Source organism: Chrysemys picta, chromosome 1 (assembly GCF_011386835.1).
Source record: "Chrysemys picta bellii isolate R12L10 chromosome 1, ASM1138683v2, whole genome shotgun sequence".
Classification (NCBI taxonomy): Eukaryota; Metazoa; Chordata; order Testudines; family Emydidae; genus Chrysemys; species Chrysemys picta.
The window spans coordinates 109497241-109518854 of record NC_088791.1 but is presented as its reverse complement, the minus strand read 5'-3'; the positions used below and the strand labels follow the sequence as shown (position 1 = coordinate 109518854).

General features: G+C 42.6%; 1 protein-coding gene across 7 annotated transcripts in view; it reads right to left on the bottom strand.

Annotated features, from left to right (window-relative positions):
• Positions 1-21614, bottom strand: part of OVCH1 (ovochymase 1) — a 55276-nt gene that overhangs the window by 598 nt on the left and 33064 nt on the right. For 4 of the 7 annotated variants that reach the window (XM_065566688.1, XM_065566697.1, XM_065566706.1 and 1 more), the window contains 13 exons: positions 18959-19180; positions 12883-13008; positions 12173-12311; positions 11245-11384; positions 9738-9872; positions 8459-8494; positions 6593-6817; positions 5433-5606; positions 4505-4537; positions 3985-4210; positions 2557-2720; positions 1221-1319; positions 158-291 (listed from right to left, as the gene is read on the bottom strand). In XM_065566688.1, the coding sequence (XP_065422760.1) occupies positions 158-291; positions 1221-1319; positions 2557-2720; positions 3985-4210; positions 4505-4537; positions 5433-5606; positions 6593-6817; positions 8459-8494; positions 9738-9872; positions 11245-11384; positions 12173-12311; positions 12883-13008; positions 18959-19180 (1853 nt within the window). Of the gene's footprint in view, positions 1-50; positions 292-1220; positions 1320-2556; positions 2721-3984; positions 4211-4504; positions 4538-5432; positions 5607-6592; positions 6818-8458; positions 8495-9737; positions 9873-11244; positions 11385-12172; positions 12312-12882; positions 13009-18958; positions 19181-21614 lie in introns of all 7 variants that reach the window. The other 3 variants (XM_065566718.1, XM_065566716.1, XM_065566722.1) reach the window with 3 other exon arrangements.

The window sequence follows — 21614 nt, the reverse complement described above, 5'->3', positions numbered from 1 at the left end:
ACAAATATTTAGATCAGCTGAGTTACAAGGGTCCTGTTTCAAACTCTGACCTTCAATGATATATTAGCAGTGCCCAGGAGCCCATTATGTAGCTACATTTTTGCCACCAGTAGTAGCTTGGAAAGCAAGTATTCATATCCCGCCTCCAGGTCCGTACCGAGCAAGCAGTTGCTCCAGCAGCTCCACCACAAATGTTGGTATTTTTAATATCCTGTCCCCAGTAGCTCACACAGGCCTCATTGGAGAGGAGAGGTATATTTGTCTGCTGCAGCCTGATGGAGTATTCATCCTCTAGTGAAAACAAAGGAATGCATGGAGATGTGCCATTGAGGCAGGATGACAAGAGGTTACATATTTAAGACGTGTACTATGTCAGTTATCCTCTAACCTCTTCAGCCATGCCAGGCATCTCTTGACACTACAATTTGGGGATTACTATTGCAGAAATTATTTCCATTTACACACAGTTTTAGAACCTTGCATCATCATTTCATATGCACATTCAACACATTGCATAGAATGAGATTCCATGTGTGTCTTCAGAGAAAAAGAATTCCCCTCCATTCACACAGCCAGGTATAACTCACTGCACCTGTGTCATCAGCAGGGTTTGAACCCTGAGCGCTAAAATTATAGCTGAGGGTCAGCTGAGCTAAAGCATGAATTAAGTCCATTCACTGGAAGCACTATATGGACCAGTCGTTGAATGGGGACAAAGCCCCACTCTCCTGGAGCTCAGTTACACATGCATGCAGTGAGCCAACAGAACACTGAGTATGTTAATAAACACTTGCCAGGAAAAAAAGTCAGTGGAAACCCCCCACAAAAAAACCAAACAACTTTCCTGGTCCTCTTGTACTATCATTCAAGAGTAATTAGGGGTTTAACACCAGCTCGTCCACCCCCAAGTGGAGATCTAACACAACCAACGTACCAATTGACAAGGGTCAAGAAGATCAAAGAGGTATCTAGATACCATGAAAGTTGTCTCACCACATTAAAGTTTGTTGTTACCCTTTCCATATCCTATGTTTTAATAGAGTGAGCTTTTTTGGGAAAGTCACTACACCTTCTTTTTGGTTTGGAAAATGTGTCACACATCGGGGCAATATTGGAAACAAAAAGTGAACTGAGTTTAGAAGGCAACAAGCAGCTAAGCTCTCACAAGTCTCTGGACTTCATAGGTTTTCTTTAATATTAGAAAAGTAACATGTACTTACTGCCCGGTTCTGTTGCTCCCCATCCTGCCGTTAAGCATCTTGCATCAATGCTTATTTCCTCATCCCTATCTGGTAAGCAAATTATTGCTATAGAGTCTCCTGAGTAGAAGAGAATCAGGTCGGTATTTGGTATAGCTTCCCTTTTTTTATTTAACCCATCTCCAGTTTTTCTAACCCCCTTTCTCCTAGTCACCACTTCCCTCAAAACCAAACAACCCAGTATCCCAGGAAACAAATCAGAGCACCATATAGGCTCTAGTATTGTTTAGGTTTTCCCCCACAGACTGTTTGAATGCCTGAGAGAACCATTTTAAAGAGTCACAATTACATGAAATATGGGTCTTTCACAATATTTAAGTCTCTGCCTAGTGACCATACCACAATATGGCTGACATCACTTTACTTTGGTCTGATAAAGAAGGTGGGAGGGAGACAGACTTCTGAAACACTGACAGAGAAGCCAAGTTGGAGACTTTTAATTAGGCTTCCTGCAGAACTCAAGCAAGTGCACGCTCCTAAGTCAGTCACAATTAATCCTGTCATGCAAGCAAGTCACAAAAAAACCTTCACCCGTGGACCAATCTCCCCCTAGCTACACAGTGATTCAATGGATTGAGGGAAAGAGGTGCTTGATCTGCATTAGCAACAGCACACGAAGAGGGTGTACAGCAGTGTCTATGGTTCACTCACTCAAAGTTCAGTATTAGCGGGCACTAACTCCGTTTACACCACGTTTCTATTCCACCAATATGTTGTTGACCAAGCTGTAACATTAGTATTTTTTGGAACAAACACCCCTACTCATGAATTAAATCTAAGTTTAACCATGGACGGATATTCTCTGACTGTCTCTATATACACAGCTAAGATGATATTTTGTAGAGTGGTAAAGAAACACACTATTCCTTTAAATTCTGAACACGGCTAACTTGCTTTGTCAAACAAGATACTTTGCTTCAAAAGAAAGAGGTATATGTGCCTGTCAGTGCCAGAGAGTTATACACACAAATCTTTATGCAGTGAGAAAAAGGAAGGGCCTCATAATGGAAATTATGTACCTACTCTTGGTTCTTCTAAATTTAGTATTTTAAATACTATTTTAAATACGGGAGACTTTCCACTGACTTCCCTGGGCTTTGGATCAGGTTCCGCATGAGCTTATCCAGATAGTAGTGGTGTCCTAATGGCTACTGAAGAGAACAGAGCTATATTATTACATATATGTATCAGACAGCATGTCTTGGATCAGAACCTTTTCAATGGAGCATGCCAATCCCACACCACATACTTAGACACAGCTAGAGTTGTAGTACAAAAACTGGACTCCAGATAGTACCGAGTTTGATGGGTTTCTCCAGTTCCAAGAGAGAGAGGTCATTGCTGGAAGGAAATCCACTGAAGTTATAGTGCGTGTGCACAGCTTTCACAAGGACAGGGTTGTTGCCTTTTAGGTTTGGCAACAAATAGGTTTTCCCCAGAACTATCCTGTCTGTCTGAGCACTGGGCAAGGAAAAACAGAACACATTTTCAGTTCAGTTAAGAAAACAAAACTGGCATAAAATTCTACTTAAGATAATGGGTGAGATTTTCAAAAGCACCTGTGTGACTTTGAAGCATAAATCTAGGAGATGGGATATCTCCATTAATTTATTTTTTTCTAAGGGGGGAGAGATAGCTCAGTGGTTTGAGCATTGGCCTGCTAAACCCAGGGTTGAGAGTTCAATCCTTGAGGGGGCCACATCTGGGGCAAAATCAGTACTTGGTCCTGCTAGTGAAGGCAGGGGGCTGGACTCGATGACCTTTCACGGTCCCTTCCAGTTCTAGGAGATAGGATATCTCCATTTATTATTATTATTATCAGATTGGTTTTCAATGGGACTTCTGCTACTAAGTCACACAGATGCTTTTGAAAATTCTACCCAAAACAATCAGAAGTTACCATATTGTAAATAAATAAATATGGAGAGCTCAACCTTCCGTTTCCAAAACGTTTGCATTACTGTTCACGTGTACTTTTAAACAAGGCAGTCCAGTATTCTCGAAACTCAGTTTTGTGACACTAATCACTATAGCAGGAACTGGATTCTAGTTCTGTGGAAGTCTACATTGACACAAATATTCAGGCCACACAACAAGTGTGCCAAACCTTTCCAAGAATCATTCTGCATCTCTCTCTGTTACGGAGTCGTGTCAGACAATTCAGCTCAATGCTTTTGTATGAAATACTGGTGCAACTGCCACAATCTCACTACCACTGAATAGTGAAGAGATACCAGGGCATACATCAAGTTAAGTTAACCCTCAAATGTAGTGTAATAATTAACTCTTTGGCTTGGGCTGGTAGAGGCACCACACTAGGCTAGTCATACTATAATATATGTAGAAGCAAACCTGTGTAGAGACCTATTAGTGCCAGTAGAAGTTATTTTAGGAGGATATTTTCACTGATAGTGGGGGTGATTACACTGGTCACCCAATAACCAAGATGAATTAAACCTTAGTATCCACCAAGTGCCCTGATGGAAGACCCCTGGAAATTGTATGTTTTGAGGAGAAGGAGGAATGTGTGTCTGTCTGGGGTTTTTCAAAAGGGCTGTAGCAGCAGGGAGGAGGAGGTGGTAAATACACACTTCTGGGACAGTTGTGAAGCAAGTAGTATGAAGTGGTTTTGCTTGTCAGGGAGCAACAATGATTTGGAGGCTGCCAAAATCTGCAGGCTAGCACGCTCCACTGTGATGGTGTAAGGGTTAAAGACTTTGCCCACCTGAAGTTACAGTGTCCAGCTGTTAGGACCCACTTCTCAGCAATCAGAGAGCCTCCGCAGAAGTGCTCATTCTCGTATTGTAGACTGACCAGCCAGGGCCAGGACATTTGAAGTGCTGGGCTGCCCCCAACCACCCTTGGCTTGCCTGGCTCTTCACTGACTGCTTTCACATTCATCTCAGACTTGTCCACTGGGAATGGATCCACCACTGAAATGCCACATTTGTCTGGAATTGGTTTAATTTGGTTAGTCATATTTTACTGGTCATAGCTTGACAAAGCTAAACATGCATAAAAATCCAGACAGTGAAATATCAGACATGTGCTCAAACAGAAGAAACAACCCTATCAAGAGTTCCAAGATCCCCAAAGTACATCTGGTAGGATTAAGAGGGGAGAGCCTGAAAAACTGGGTGAATCATCTGCTTCCCACACCATTAATTTTCCAAAAGGTGTTTACTGTGGGAGGGGCTGGTGTGAGAGAGACGAGATAGTTGAAACCTTAAATGAACAATATTTACTTTCCTCAGAAGCTGTTAACTTAGTAGGTGGACCTGTGAGAAATTGAAGGGAAAGACAGTTAATTAAAAAATTCCTTGTCAAGCTGTTTTCATTGGCAGTGCAAGTGTAGTGGAGGAAATTATCAAGAACAGTAATGGACAAGGTGCATTAGAGACTCTTTTTGGATCTCTGTGGAAGATATTCTGGAACATTCCACAGGTCAGTAGTGCTGGAACAATTTTTATAGAGGTGGTGCTGAAAGCTATTGAACAAAACTGTAAACCCTGTATATGATGGAAACCACTTCAAGCAAGGGGGTGCTACTGCACCCCCCGCACTCCTAGTTCCAGCACCTATGGAACTAACCTTTGGGTCACACAGCTTTGTGACAGACACCTCTGGCCTGCATCCAGAGCCACAGGAGAGGACACATCCTTTTAGTAAGAATTGTTGGATGAGTTCTTGTCAAAGAGACATGAGCAGTCATGGAAGAGTTTATTGGTTCTTGTGTGTGCAATCAGCATCTAGAGAACCATTCTTTCAGTTAAGCCTTTGGTGCGGTGGTCAGAACCATACAAAAATCCAATTAGGTATGTTACCTTAATGGAGGGAGAATGTGGTTATGATCCAGTGTTCTGCCTCGTACATTAATTCAGTAAGAATATTGCTATTTGATCCACTCATGACTGGAATTATGCAGAGGCCTGAAAATCAACACCCCAGCAACATACCTCTAGTAGTACAATTAACAACCAAGTCCATCGCTAAGAATGAAAACTGGCCATCATGGCATCCTCAGCTGAGTGTAGGATGATTCCTTCAGGAGACAGGTCACCTCAACAGAGTTGTGTACATTCAAGTTTCCCTTCCTTGAGACCTCTACTACTATTTAGGCACAAGAAGGCTATTTGGACTGGGAGAGAGAAAGACCTACAAAACATTACTTACATTTGCTTTCAAGTTCTATGCCACTCCTACTCTTCTGTGCTGGCCACTGATTCACCTCTTCAAACAGAATTTTAAAGCCTCTGTTCCCCACAGACCTGTCCGTCTTGAAATGTAGAGTCAGGTAGCTGCTGCTTGATAACAGGCTGAGAGACTTTTTTTGGCCACATAAACTAGCTGCAAATTACAAAGAGGTGAACACTTACAGAGTGACAAAGCAAATTTGTTTGTCAAATTGTGCTAAACTTATTCCTAGGGCAGCCACATTTTTTAAAAATAAAACCCAGGCCAATTAGGTATATGTCAAAACGTTATAACGACAATGAAGATTCCTGGGGCAGGGGTCCACTTACAGCTCTTTTGCTAGCTTCGCTAGGATCTTAAATGATTTCCCCAAAGTCACTCAATGTCTGAGTGCTCCGGGCTAAGTCTACTGCTACAGTATGTGGGGATAATACTTTAAGTACAGGAGTATTTTCATATCCTTCCTGAAGAGGGTGAAAATATTTTTCTCCTCCCAAGAATATTCAGTTGTGAGATGCTCTGGGCCATTTGTTAGTAAACTGTCTGAGGAAAAGCTTTGACAAAGTCCTCCATATAGTTGTGTTTCACAAGACACCGTGCTTCCTTAATTATCAAACTATCAGCTTCAGCCTTTAAAGGTCCTCTGTCAAAGCCACAGAATTAAAAAAAGAGCCATACTCAAGAAAAGGAGACTCTTACATTCTAAAGCAATCCTACTCTGTTTATGCCCAAACAGTAAGACTACCTTCACTATTCAAAACAAAGGAGTAGTATCTGTCCATGAACTGCATATTAGATCAGACGCACAAATAGAATATAGTGCAGCAGGTCGTAAAATACATAAGACTGAGGAAAGGAACAGTGGAAAGAGAAAGATAGTATGAGACAGCAGCTCCCTCTTACTGTTACCCCCACAAATAGTTCAAGAGAGGAGTCCCTGAGTTCAAAATTTCTTCAGAGTCCATCCCAGTCCGCACCCAATAAGAATTGTAGAACAATTTAGGAAGCACTCATTACCTTTGTAACTCCCATTTTCCTCTCCTTCACTTTGTTTAGTTCCCCACATACAGAGATTGTCCCCACATCATATGTTGGCCAACTTCCCTGAGACAAGGCAGGAGAGAGAGAGATCAACCTACCGAGGAGCCCTGAAGAGTGATTTGGGCCATCATAGATGTTCAAAGAGTCCCAAATGCAGTCTCTTGCATTCTCTGTTACCAAGTCTCTGATCACAGCTTTCAACCTATTTCCTGAAATGGAATAAACTGTCCACGTGCAGTTCAGCATGTTGGGATAAGTGTTGGGGTAATTAGGAGATGTTATCTCAGCAGATCCAACTGGAATTAGATCCAAGACTGGACACCCTTAAAGATAAAAATGAGAGTTTCAGTGGTTGAGATTTTGCCCTGACAATTCTGTCTTCTCTAACATCCATTAAAAATGGTCTGAAAATGCTAGAGTTGTACAAACAACTGATTGGGGTTTTTTTGGATCACTGGGAGATGTGAAGATAATTTTTTTTTTTAAAGTCAATGGAAGCATTTTGTTAGAGAAACATTTTCTTTGAGTTTGGATATCAAAAGCAAAAATTGAACCAAAATTCAAAATGAAGTCATTTTCAATGTCGAAACAAAACGCTTTGTTTCTCCCCCAGCTCCACTGAAACAATTCAGTTAATTCTATACAAGTTTACAAAAGGGCTCAGTCAACCTGAATTTGGTTTTTTTTGCTGGAGAGGGAGGGGTGTGAAAAAAAAAAACAGTTTCATCCAAAAATTTCCACCCAGCTTGGGAAAAATCCTGATCCCCTATGATTTTCTAACAACAAAAGCAAGCATACTTATGAGTGGAACTTAAATTCTATTGGTTTCTGCTTGAACAAAGCTCCTGTTGATACGAAGATCTACCTGCACAGCAAACGTAGTTCTCCACACAGCTTGATACAGTGCCCTTAACAGGTATATTTAAAATAGGAGAGCTGTTCTAGAAGAAGGAAAAGGGATCCATCATTTGGGAAGTGTGTTGAACTCTGGAAGAGCCAAAGGCCAAGCTATCGGAGATCCTACAACCAGTACAATTCAGCCATAGGAGTAACATTTCTAATTAGACAGATTCATACCTGGAAAAACATCCCTGGGCTAAGCCCATTGAAGCCAATGGATGTATTTCCTCAGTTTTATTTAGTAGAGTAGAGCAGGCTGCAGGGCTGGAATTTACTTATTTTTAAAATAAATTTTACTCTTTATTTACTCCAGGCTTCTCCAAAGTCCTTTTGCTTGTACATTTCATGTACGTAGGTTGTGAAAGGACAGTCACTTTCAGTTATTTCACCACTAGCAATTTGGCATCACACACATTTAGATTAAGACTAAGGTGGGCATGAAGCGGATAGTGAACGCTGGGTACATTTGGTGGGGCAGTGAGGGAGGGAGAACTGCAGGCTTTTGGGAATGACATGGGGAAGGGTCTGGAAAACGGGATGTCACACTAGGGTTCAGATTTTCAAGCTTTAAAAAAAAAAAAAAAAAAAGTGTGTTCCTTCCCCCAGATGTGTGACATATGGCATGACAGCTTAGCCATTTTAGCGACAACTCCAGGATGCAAGGGCAACGGGGGAACTCTATCTGCTTTTCCTTTCCCATCACTCAAAATCTGAGGGAGTTGAGGCGGACTTTGAGATTAGCTAAGAATTCCTTTATGTTCCGGCTACCAACACACTTCTCTGGTCCTGTGTGGAAACTCATGATGCAGGAACAGAAACAAAGCAGCAGCCAACTGATATTAAAGAAACAGAACTGTGGAAGCATCACCCAGACTGAGTGAAGGGCAACTATTAAGGCATTAAGCTGGCTATATTACTGGCTACGTTCTGGTATTGAAGTTAGCCACCACAGAGCCCCTCCTCCAAATAAAATCCAGGAGACATTTAGAAAAGCTATTTATGGTTTGATTGTTTGCGTCTCCCCTCCCCGCACAGCTGACAGAGAGAGCTAGAACTGATCTTACCTTTTTCAGCAGCTTTCAACTTTCCTAATGCAGAACCTAAAATGAGAGAGTTCCCATATTCATCGTTAATGGTTAAACTCACCATACAAATAAACTAGGGATTCTGAATGCCTCAATGGGTAGACACGAACTCTTGAGTGATTAGGCATTAAGAACCATACTCTGACACAGGGACAAGTAGTTCCCCTATATTTACAGTAAAAGGTCTGTATGGTTTCCAAATTTGTAATATTAAAAAGAAGGAGAAGTTTTAAAGATATGATTGTGTTTTGTTAATTTACAAGGATAAACTCGTTTACCAGAACTGACAGTATATTTATATTGGATAGACCTTTTACATGGACAAAACGTTCTGCTTGTTTTGTTATGTGGCATAACAAATGGGGGGGAGGGGAGAGAACTGATGGATTAGGTTGCTGTGGTCACAAAGTGATTTGCTTTCATGAAAAACAGAAGTAGTATCCTAAGGGACAAAGCAGTAATTTTTCACAACTATGATGTCTTTGATCCCAGGGTATCAAAAGTTACTTCGTAGTAGGACAGTAGCTCCCACTATGTGCTAGGTGTTATCCTCACAAAGATGACAGTCCCTGCCCCAAAGGGCTTCCAATCCAGGGCTACAAGAGAAAGGTGATGAGTGATGAAAAAAAAATCAATTTTTTAAATCCATCACTTTTTAAAAACTAACCAACCTTAACTGCTGTATGGAGTTAGCTGGTTTCTTGTAGGTGCAGCAGAAGTGAGTCTTGGGGCTGCAGGGAGGCGTTTGAAGGAGGAAAGCTATGAACTTGCATACTAGCTCAGGGAGGGAGTTCAGTGCATAAGAAGAGAGAGAAAGGAAAAGAATGGTCGTGAAAGAAGTCAACAAGTAGGGATGGTGACAGGGGTTAGTAGTTTACGCAGAGCAGAATGGGCGGGGTCACCGGAAGATACAGTAGTTTGGTCAGGCTGTTAATTAGTGACCTTCATTTCACAGATGGGAAAAGAAGATGCAGAAGTTTAGTGAATTGCTTCAATACCTAGTAAATAATAGAGACTAGGTTAGAACCAGATTTCTGACTCTCAATAAGCCTCCTCTCTGGAATGGATAGGTTGGGAGCCTCTCTCTCTCATAGTGCTTTACACCTTCCAGATATTGTCTGAACATTTATTAAAGCTTCTTCTTTAGGTTTTTCTTTTTATAAATGATCATGAGACTCTCCTGCTACGTATTTTTCTCTTACATTTTTTATAACCTTCCTCTATACTCCACTCAAAACCAAATCAGTAATCAACTTACCAGGTTGTAGATCATGGAAAGAGTAGGTCAGAACAAACCCTTTTGTAGCCACTTCAGCACTGGACGTGAAGGTCAGCGTCACCACTGGACCATCAGACTTTAAAGGAGAGGGTGAAATTTCACCACAGAAGTTACCTGCCAGGTAGTAGGATTCCAGCTGATAACCATGAAAGGCACAATGCTAGGCTATTGTATTTTACCCAGACCTGTTATACCGCACCTCAGAAAAATGAAACCTTAAACTATACCTCTGTAAATACTTCATGTATCAGTGAGAAATGAAACCTCCGTCTGTTGAGCCACCTTGAGTTCATTCTACTCTGATGAACAGACTGAGGGGCTTGTCTACACTTACAGAGCTGCAGCTGCACTGGTGCAGCTTTAGTGGAGACACTACCTATGCCGACGGGAGATCTTCTCCGGTTGACATAGGTACTCTACCGCCCTGAGAAGCGGTAGCTATGTCAGCGGGAAAAGCCCTCCCAGCCACATAGTGCTTAGGTAGGTATAACTATGTCATTCAGGGGGTATGGAAAGTCCACACTCCTGAGTGACATAGTTACACCGACCTATGTTTGTAGTGTAGACCAGTGCCAAGATAGAGCAGAATTTCAAAGGTTATTGTACACACTTCTTATAAACAAAACAGTGTCCTTCTCACAACAGAGAAAGTGCACTTTGACTAAAACAAACCAAAACCAAAGAGGTAAAAACACTCTTGCTGTAACCATTAAAAGCATTAGGGTGTGGTGGTTGGGTTGGGGAAGATAATGCTTTCAGACAGACATCTCTGATGGTTGAAAATTGACTGATCCTATAATCTTACACATAGAGGTCGTATGCTATGGCACTAATGAGATATTAGATACTTTTCTATTTAACTGTTTGGACTGTTAGTTCCCTCCCTTGTGTGTAACCCTGTCTCTTTGGAAGTTATTGTGTTTCACAGTTTTCATAAAAGACACATTTTTATGTGGAGATCAATGGATCGATCACAGGGCATCACGTTCATTGGAGAATGAGCCACTTCGGTGCCCTGTAGGCCAGAACTGTTTGAGGCAATGTATAAATAATTAGTAGAAATTCCTTGAGGGCCCCATAATAGTATCTGCTGCAATTTATTTCCAGTTCAACTGTCACTTGCTTACTGTCATGCACAGCAGTGTTGAGAGAAGCATCATAGGACACATTCCACATGCTAACGTGCATTTGTTCCTAAGATATTAAATGGCCAACAATTTGGTGACTGACATCTGCCTTTAAGGCAAATTTATCATGAACAGTGAAACAACCAACCAATCCCATCTCTACAATAGGAACTACAGAAATGGTTCCTAGAAATAGAAATGATGATGAACTAGCTAGAAGACACTCCCCTAAAGTCAGTATAAATAGAAACAAAGTTGGAATTCCTCTTTTCGTGTGGTAAATTGCCCAATGGTCTGCTAAGAAAACTGGAAGAGTTTCCCTCTTCCTCTTCCAGCAGCACCACAAGCAAATCTCTCACCTATTAACTCCTTGCTTGGCTCAAATCCTTCATACACCATCAGTTGTCCATGGCAACCAGACAGAGTCTTTTCAGTCCAGAAGGCCAGGAAATCAAGCCGAATAATGGATTTTAATGGGGCTACAATTCGCCAGTGGCAGCTGCAGGGCAAGAACAAATTAACACCCAATCACATGCACCCTACAACTGGCTCACATTTTCACGGGATTGTTACTAAAATGGGGTGGAAGGAACAAGGAAAGAAAAGAATTTGAGTCTGTTTTAAAAAACAAACCCCAAACAACAAAATGGAGATTCTAATCCAGGGGGAGATGTTGGTTTGAATCCATTTTGGTATAGAAATTATGAATAAAATGAACTATTAGCCAGTTGATGAAAGCGTACATAAAATAATGACACTTATTCAGAAACAAGATGGACCAATGCCAATGAAGCTTCCTAGCTGCCTAACACCTCACTGAGCAACCACCCCTACTCACCGCTCCCTCTTAACAGGGAAAGCTGGGGGAAGAAAGGGCTAGGAACTAGACAAGCCTTGCAAAAAGGGTTGGGATAAAACTGATCAAGAGTGCCCTTTTTACCACCTTGCTGAGTTATTCTATTCCAGAGGAGGGGGAGGGAGAGTCCCTTTCAGCATTCCATCTGACAACATGATGAATGATTTTACCAGAAGGATGCCAGAATTGGCCACTAATTGTTAGAAAGGGTGTAGCAGCATTAGCCCTTCTGATCACCATGTTTCTATGTGAGAGGCAGACAGGTTCCACAATTGCCTTCTGTGGCACCTGTTGAGTTTTTCAAAAGATGTGTAAATGAAATACAGAAGTTAGATGTGGAAAAAATCATTCATTCATCCCAGATCATCCACAGTTTTGTAGAACCTAGTTTAAGAGTTCCAAGAAACGGGATTAAACAAGTTCACTCTCACCTGGTGGCATTAGGATAGCCATGGGGATAGCCTGGTGACTGGATCAATCCTTCCAGGTCTGTGAGAATGACATCCCTGCAGCGTGACAATTCTTGGTTCACATCCTTGGGACGTTTCACTGTCTTTCCAATCTTTGGCCCTAGAAAGAAACTGGATGTAAAATTTGGGATTCAATTTTCTACTGTCTTTTAAACACACTTCTACCAATGGCCAAGACAATACCACATGAGTGCCTCTAGAAGATGGTCCCTAGGCTAAAGTCCATCTAAAGAAAGCTGAAAATTAAAATGCCTCATTTTAAAATTAAAATTATCTGGAAAACAAAACAGTTGGGCCGCCAACTAATTTGATACCAATAGTGATTATTTTCCATTATTCAAGACATTTCTGCTTGTTATTTAAGTTCTCTGTAAAAAGAAATATCAAGGCTCATTTTAGCATCATTCCAGCTTTCTTCATTCTGTGTTTTTCTAAGTTCCCACATAGGGCTCAGTAAAATAAAGAACTCTATTTTGGTGCTCAATAAGAACTCAATTGGTTCCTCCAGAAGAGAGTCCCTTATTCTATATCCACCCCACTACCTTCTGGAAGCAAGGAGAGTCCTGAAATTTTCTAGGTTAGTTTGAATTGGAGGTCAAATGTTCAGCTCACTCTCTACCAGCCATCTCTCTCTCTCTCTTTCTAGCAGTGGGGGTGTCACCTTACCATACCTTGGACTCTGAAGACCATGTACTCAATGCCAAAGGCTGCAAGGGTAAGAGAATGGAACACCACTTTCACCACAGGGCCAGGACTCAGAAAGGTCCTGGGTGACTGCAGGACACCACATAGTTCAGCTAGGAGAGAAACAAACCCAAGCAAAAGGAGGAATATTAGAAACTGCTCTGGAGACCAATCCTGGAAGTGCAACATTTAGTTGCAGCATAGTTACAAAATTAATACACAGATCTCTCTGTGGGAAGTAGAAAAACTAAGGGGAAGAGGAAATAAAGCCTAATACATGCAATATTCGGAAACATACTGGCTGTAAGTCATTTATCTGTTTGTATTTTTCAGTGTCTTTCTTGATGAAAATAAAAAAAGCCCAACTTCTGCCAAGCCTAATGATTGATTTTTTTTAAATTTATTTTGGATATGATTTTTAAGCATTTTAATTTTTATCAATTAAAATGTTCACAGGGCGAAAATTATGGAGAGGTCAGACTAATGACAACGGACATGGAAAATTAAAGAGTTAAAGCTTTATTAGCCATTAAAAACAAAATTGTCAACATCACATCAAAACATACAAAGTAAATATCCTTAAATTGAACTAAGAAGTTCTCAAGCAACATTTCTCTTATTTTGCTTATCTGTAAATTTTGACCATCATCGATGGAAATACTTTGTTGGTTTGTGTGTACACAGTCAAATCAATATTTACTGATAACCTAATCCTTCCAAGCTTACATATAATTTATAGAGCAGAACTCCATTATTATGCAATAACTTAAGGACAAGGTAGGAAACAGAACTGTTGGTCATCCTATGACCCACAGATAGTTGAGATCAGATGGACTGTTTGCTTGCCATCCAGAGGGCCAGTTTGGATTAAAATGTGGGCCTCTGCTGTGGGACACCCTATGTGTGGGCCTCTGAATCTGATATTGTTTCCAAGACCCCTGTTGCACTCTGTCCTGTTTGGATCCTCCGAGTTCCAATTTTTTGATTTCCCTTGTCTCCAGCTTTTCTGAATAAATGCAGGCGAGGCTAAAGGAATGTCTCAGCTCTGCCTGCTCAATGCAAGAAGCTGGATAAAAGTCTGAAAATAGCTTTTCCTTTAGGCATATCAGAAGCAGAGCATTGTTTACAATGAGTGTGAATCACTGAATCATAGGGCTGGAAGGGACCTTGAGAGGTCATCTAGTCCAGTCCCCTGCGCTCATGGCAGAACTAAGTATTATCTAGACCATCCCTGACAGTTGTTTGTCTAACCTGCTCTTAAAAATCCTCAATGATGGAGATTCCACAACCTCCCCAGGCAAATTTATTCCAGTGCTTAACCACCCTGACAGGAAGTTTTTCCTAACATCCAACCTAAACCTCCCTTGCTGAAATTTAAGCCCATTGCTTCTTGTCCTAGCCTCAGAGGTTAAGAACAACAATTCATCTCCCTCCTTCTTGTAACAACATTTTATGTACTTGAAAACTGATGTCCCCTCTCAGTCATCTCTTTTCCAGACTAAACAAACCCAATTTTCCCGCATAGGTCATGTTTTCTAGACCTTTAATCATTTTTGTTCCTCTTCACTGGACTTTCTCCAATTTGTCCACCTTTCCTGAAAGGTGGCACCCAGAACTGGACACAATACTCCAGTTGAGGCCTAATCAGCACGGAGTAGAGCGGAAGAATTACTTCTCATGTCTTGCTTACAACACTACTGCTAATACATCCCAGAAGGATGTTTGCTTTTTTGCAACAGTGTTACACTGTTGACTCATTTAGCTTGTGAGCCACTATGACCCTCAGATCCCTTTCCTTAGTACTCCTTCCTAGGCACTCATTTCCCATTATGTATGTGTGCAACTGATTGTTCCTTCCTAAGTGGAGTACTTTGCATTTGTCCTTATTGAATTTCATCCTATTTACTTCAGACCATTTCTCTAAATCATTTTGAATTTTAATCCTATCCTCCAATGGTAAATGCAGACTGCCAAGGGAACTGCAGGTCTCAAGGACAGTAGAAAGTCCCCCCCATCTCAAGTCTGTTTCCCTGCACTCTTTGTTCTATTATGATTAACTACATCAGCTGCTACCACTATTTCCTCCTTGTGGCTTTTAGCCCCTCCTTTCCCCAGAAACAGTCTGCGTAGGGGCATTGTTTTGTTTTAAACAATTAGAAAGGCCTCGTTTCTCCCCAAGCGCACACCATGCCCTCTCCTGAAACACTTACAATTCACTTCACTTCCTGTTCTACTCATAGCACATACGGAATAGGAAGGAGAATGCTAATAAAGCTCTTTGGGGATGGCGCTAGCATTCAAGCAGCAATGGGAGATGCTGCTAGCTAGTCATTTACCTCTTCTTGACCCCTCACCCCACCATCAGCACAGCGCTTTAAAATAGAGAAGAAAAAGCCATTTCCCCCACCCATTTCCTCACAGGGATTCCAAGGTTCTTATCTTGATTTTCCCTTTTCCTCTGCACATAGCAGCTCCAGTTCTATTTTATTTATGGTTGTATAGTACAGAATGTTGTGCACCTGAACTATAGAAGTGGGTGGGTGAGTTCTGTGGCCTGCAATGTGCAGGAGGTCAGACTAGATGATCATGATGGCCCTTTATGGTGTTTAAGTCTACGAATCTGTAAATCTGCATGAAATAAGATGATGTTGGAGCTGGCACCTTACTTTCTTTCTGACCCCTCTCTCCAACCCTATTCCATAGTTTCTGCCTATTTTAAATATAGGCACAATATTATCTCATTTGTTTATGTAGACCCCTTTCGCTCAACTGGTGGGTTCAGAGGGTTGCAAAAGACAATTGTGGGGTCATGAGGAACTGAAAATTGTTAAAATCTAAAGCAAAAAAAAAAAAAAAAAAAGTTTCCCTCTTCCATCCCCATGCTCCCTTACACTTCCAGGGTCTCTGTCAACCTCTCAAAACAACCACTTAAATATATTTAGGTCTTCTGGGTTTTGGGGGGGATTTATTAAATTTGGGGCAGGGGAGTATTTTTAGGAATTTGAGTTATGTAGATGCCAAAAAATAGGTTTTTCAGGGCCTTCTTTTTGTATAACGTAGTGTGTAAGGAGTTGGGTGAAACCTTTTTATGGTTTGAGTTAAAACCCCATTGAAATGGGCAGGCGTGAGCTCTCCCTTCTATTAACATGACTAAGACAAGAAGGTACTTGAGAACCCACCCAGGAACTTTTGGCAGAGTGTTCTTTTGGGTAAGTGGGGGGAGGGGTAATGGGGAAAGAAATCACACAGAAACAGAGGCCAGACAGGAACACACAGAGGGGGAAGACTGCCCAAAGGAGCAGCTGAAAGCACAGTGGTTGACCCTGGAAGAAACCTGGGGAGGTTTTTGGGTCAAGATGCAGGCTAAAAATAAATAAATAAATAAATAAATAAATAATAAAAAAAGTGTGTTCTTGGTGCTTTGCACAAAAGAAACTGTTTTCTGCTATTTGGATTCCCTCTGTGTTCAGAGGCACAGGAGTTGGTTTTTTTACAAAGAATGTACTAAGCCAAACAAACCGCCCCCCCCCCCCCCACCACCACCACCACAACTGCTTCAAAAGAAAAATTACAAGAGTCCATCAATTTCTACTTCCAACTGGAACAGCCTACTAGACCTCAAATTTTTTAATAGCTGCTTGGGCCAAAAGGGTAACAGTAGATTATAGGACAGTCTATACTGTCCACACCACAACTATGCCACTGTAGCACTTCTGGTGAAGACGCTCTAAGCCAATGAGAGAGAGCTCTCCGATCAACTTAACTCCTGCCTCCACGAGAGGCAGTAGCTAGGTCACAAGGAGAAGCTCTCTCGCTGACTTAGTGCTGTCCATACTGGTGCTCAGGTCAGTAATTTATGTTGCTCAGGGTGTGGATTATTCATACCCCAGAGTGACATTAGTTATACCGAAGTAATTTGTAGTGTAGACAGTCTTACTCATTACACTTGTATACACTGAAACAAGTGATCTCTTTGCAATGTTCCCTTATGGGTGTTAACGTAGTACTGCCTCAAACAGCACTACATTGAAGTGCAGTAGGAAACTTTTAGCATGCACCGGCGGGTCTACATGGATAAACACCACACATCAAATCCCTGTAGTCTGGCCTTACTCCTGAGGGCATTCTGTGCCAAAAAATTAAACATTCTGCACCCAATATTTTAAAATTCTTCAAATTTTAGTTTGTCAAATAAACATGGAGGCTCCAGCATGGCATTGGGGAGCACAGGCCACTGGCTACACAGAGGTGGGAAATCACTGCGCAGCTTCCCTCCAGGACATGGACTCAGCGACAAGGCTGCACCCAACTCTGACACAATCCAAGGACTGGGCCTGCCCCAGAAGCACCCCAGGGCCCTGCTCCTCTGCAACACGTGCGGGCAGACAGGCTCAGCAAGGCAGGATCCCAGTGTGAAGGGGCTTAGTGTGGCAGGATCCAGGTGTGGGTTGAAAGGGTTCTGTGTGGGGCAATCTGGGTGCAGGCAGCTCAGTCGGGGATCTGAGTGGGGGAGGGGATCTGAATGTACAGGGGCTTGTTAGGGTGGGGGGTTGGTGCAATGGGACTCTGCAGGGGGGGGTCCAGGTGAAGGTAGTTGGGGGCTCAGTGGGGAGTCCACAGACAGGGAGTGGGGCTCATTGGGGGGTAGTGAATGCAGGGGAGGGGGTGAGGCTCAGCAGAAGGGTCTGGGTATGATGGGGTACTTGGATGCACAGGGGTTGGGCAGATGAGGGAGCACCTCCCTGCACAGTGATCCCTCCCCTTGCATCTGAGGAGTGATGGGTGCAGGAAGCATGGGGGGTGGGGGTAGTTTGCAGAGCTTCCTACAATTGGGGGAGAAATCTGGGGGGTGGGTCTGACCCGGCCCCGGATTCTGTGCAGGGGAAGACGAAGTTCCATCCTCCCCAGCCCAGCTCAGACTAGCAGCTGAGCTCGGTGCAGGGTAGGAGCCACCAGCCAGGTCTTCCCCAGTCCCACCTCCTGCCCCACAGTGATTTACCTCTTTGCTGGCTGCCCTGGGCACCCGAAACATACTGCTGCGGAGGGGGACATGACTAATCTTGTGGCTTCCTTTTGCTTCCCCATCAGAAAGTCATTTTTCTGCAGGGAAGCAAAAACAAATTCTTCAAGGGACAAATTCTGTGCATATGCAGTGGCACAGAATTCTCCCAGGAGTAATTTACTGCTCAGTATAGACAAACCTTTAGATACAGGTAGCCATTTCCCATGTTTGTTGAATAATGAAATCACTGGGCTTTTTTTGTTTTTAAATCAGGGGTGTTTTATCAGTTAAAAACTGTAATCAGAAGCCATACATATAGAACCCTATCATTATCATTGAAAAGTGACCTGTAAGGGGGACTGTAAAATGTTTTTACTTCAGGCAAGGGGTACATCGCCTGGAAAAAAAAAAAAAAAAAAAAAAAAAAAAGGTCAAGGAACACTGATTTAGGCCAGAATGTCTAACTTATAGTACCTGCATATCTATCCAAATACTACACCATGATTTCCACACACCCTCGCTTGCCATTCATACAATTCGATTAAGGGCCCGACTCTGCTGCTTTAAACAGATGCACTGATGTCAACAGAACTAAGTCAAAATACACTCAGAGAATCTGGCCTTAAAATGTAGCTTAAAGTAAATTCAGCCTGCAGTATGGCACAGTCACTCTATGGACACTGGCCAGGTTTAAAAAAAGATTCAACACACAGAGGAGAAAGTAAGTGCTGAAAAGCTTCAGTTAGATCAGGGGTCGGCAACCTTTCAGAAGTGGTGTGCCGAGTCTTCATTTATTCACTCTAATTGCGTGCCAGTAATACATTTAAACATTTTTAGGTCTCTTTCTAGAAGTCTATAATATAGAACTAAACTATTGTATGTAAAGTAAATAAGGTTTTTAAAATGCTTAAGAAGTTTCATTTAAAACTAAATTAAAATGCAGAGCCCCCCGGACCGGTGGCCAGGACCTGGGCAGTGTGAGTGCCACTGAAAATCAGCTCGTGTGCTGCCTTTGGCATGCGTGCCATAGGTTGCCTACCCTGAGTTAGATTATTGATTACCTACTACTTTTCTTCCTCTTTGGCTCTCTTCATATATCCCTAGGAGCTCCACTTGGCAGTTCCGTGAGGCTGGTATTGACAGATGCTTTACTGTGAGCTTTGCCATGCCTCTGGGGGACATTCTGAGCACCCAAGAGCAATTCAAGCTTCCTATGTAGCCTGATGAGCAAGGGGATGAGAAGAAACCTCTGGGCTCTGTTAACTCCACTTCCGATGGACATTCTGCACAGAAGAGCACATGCTGGTCACAGAAGCATTGGGAAAGAGCTTTTACTGCTCTACAATGCCTATTAATTACGTCTTAGATCAGAGATCCTAAGAGGACAATATGGCCAATGGGAAATAGCTTGTTAGTACTGCATGTAACTGCTTCAGTCATCACTGAGACCCAGGGCACTGACTGTCTCTCTAGTAAGACAAAGAGAAAGTTTGCCCTCCGTTACAAACGTGCAGTCCTCTGAAGCCAGTTGAAATGCACAGGTGTAACCGAGGGCAAACTTTTGCTTCTCCCTAATGAAGATATGGTATAGTTCCCATAATTTAGTATTTAAGCAATCCCCAGGTCTCCAGTGCCTGGAATGATAGAAGTGAAATACTCCAGTACAGACAGAGGATGAGTTTCCAGTGCTAAAAGGCAAGCACAGTGCTTTGAGAAAGCCCCAACAATCCAGCTACTGGAAGCAAGATGGGCAACATCCCCAAAGTGACCAAGTGCCCAGGCTGCCAGGCCTTTAAGAGGGGAGACCAAAAAAGAGTTCGTAAAACTGGCCTGCCAGCCCATCCAAACAGCCAATGACCCTGGACAGTGCCAGAGTGAACTGGGTGTTCAATGGGGAGAAACCTAACAAAGCTATCCAGCTCAAGCTTTCACATATTCATTGATCTGGACAATTTTCCAGTGTGATGATTTATTCTTTATCTGACACTGGTCTCTTACCAACCTGGCCAGGCTTAGGCAACAGGCTGAGCAAGTTAGTGGATGTTTCCTGGGAAAGCAAAGAATGCTTTCCCTGCTTAGAAATCACACAGATAAGGGCACAAGAAGAACAGAGCTGTGTTGGCTTGTGCTCCATGCACACAGAGGGGACTCAAATGCAGCATTTCCCAAGTGGAAAGAGACCCAATCAATAGGGAAATATTTTGAAGCATCTGTGTGAGTGTTGTAAGCAGGAGGAGAGAAAACAAAACTGCTAGTGAGATGTGTCCCCCTTTAATCCTGTATACAATAGGGCTTTTTGCAGCCCACAGCAGTATCTTTTATAAGCCATAATCTCTCTGTAATAGCGTTAGTACTTTGTAAGTCATTTCCTCCACCACTGAAATTTGTGAAATCCCTGCTAAAGCTAGCATTGACCTCACCACCTCTTGCCCCAGACATTATGCATGAGCATGGGATGCTGACAACGGGAAAAAGCTTGCAGTTCAGTTTAGTAGGCTGGGTGGTTAGGCTAGGAACCCAAAGGAAGGAGTGTGTACCCCATCTCTATTCTATATGTAAGCAAGTTAAATGAATCCTATGCGGAGGTTGCTATGCTGGTAACTGATGCTCTCTGTATGGAAGAGGTACAGCATTGCTAGCAACTGTGTGAGCATCCCCACCCACTACATAAGAACGACCAAAATGGATCAGACCAAAGGTCCATCTAGCCCAGTATCCTGTCTTCTGACGGTGGCCAATGCCAGGTGCCCCAGAGGGAATGAACAGAACAGGTAATCAAGTGATCCAACCCGTCGCCCATTCACAGCTTCTGGCAAACAGAGGCTAGGGATATTATCCCTGCCCATCCTGGCTAATAGCCATTGATGGACCTATCCTCCATGAACTTATCTAGTTCTTTTTGGAACCCTGTTGTAGTCTTCACCTTCACAACATCCTCTGGCAAGGAGTTCCACAGATTGACTGTACATTGTGTGAAAAAAATACTTCCTTTTGTTTGTTTTTAAACCTGCTGCCTATTAATTTCATTTGGTGACCCCCTAGTTCTTGTGTTATGTGAAGGAGTAACTAACACTTCCTTATTCACTTTCTCCACACCAGTCATGATCATATCCCGCCTTAGTCCCCTACACGGTCCTGGAGGCACCATTCTGTAGGGATATTTCAAGTCTCTATGGCCATTCAAATCCCTGACTTCTGCTGAAATTATCAGCATGGGTGCTAGTTATAGGGTGACCAGATGTCCCTATATTTGGGGCTTTTTCGTATATGGGCACCTATTACCTGCCTGCCCCCGTCCTGATTTCACACACTTTCTTTCTGGCGACGCTAGCCAGTTAGCACAGCTTAGAGCACATATTGCTTGCCTGTGTTCTCTGGTAACAGTGCGAGCAAGCTGAGCTGGTAGTATTAACTCCTGAACAGACTGGATTTTTAGAACAGTGAGCAACAGCACTTGGGACCTTGCCAAAGCTAGTGTCTTGTTTAAGGGTTCTTTTGCTTTCTCTCAATGTTTTCACCATTCTTTCCTTCAATGCTGTCTGCTCAGCGGTGGTAGAAAAGCTTTTTGAGTGTGTTAAGTGTGTGGCAGGTGGTAGAGGTTGGGTCAAGAGCCAAAATTGTTTATCATCATCATCATATTTGTATTACAGTAGCCTCTGAGCCCCAGCCAAAATTGGGACCCAGTTATGCTAGGTGCTGTACATAAGCACAGAAAGA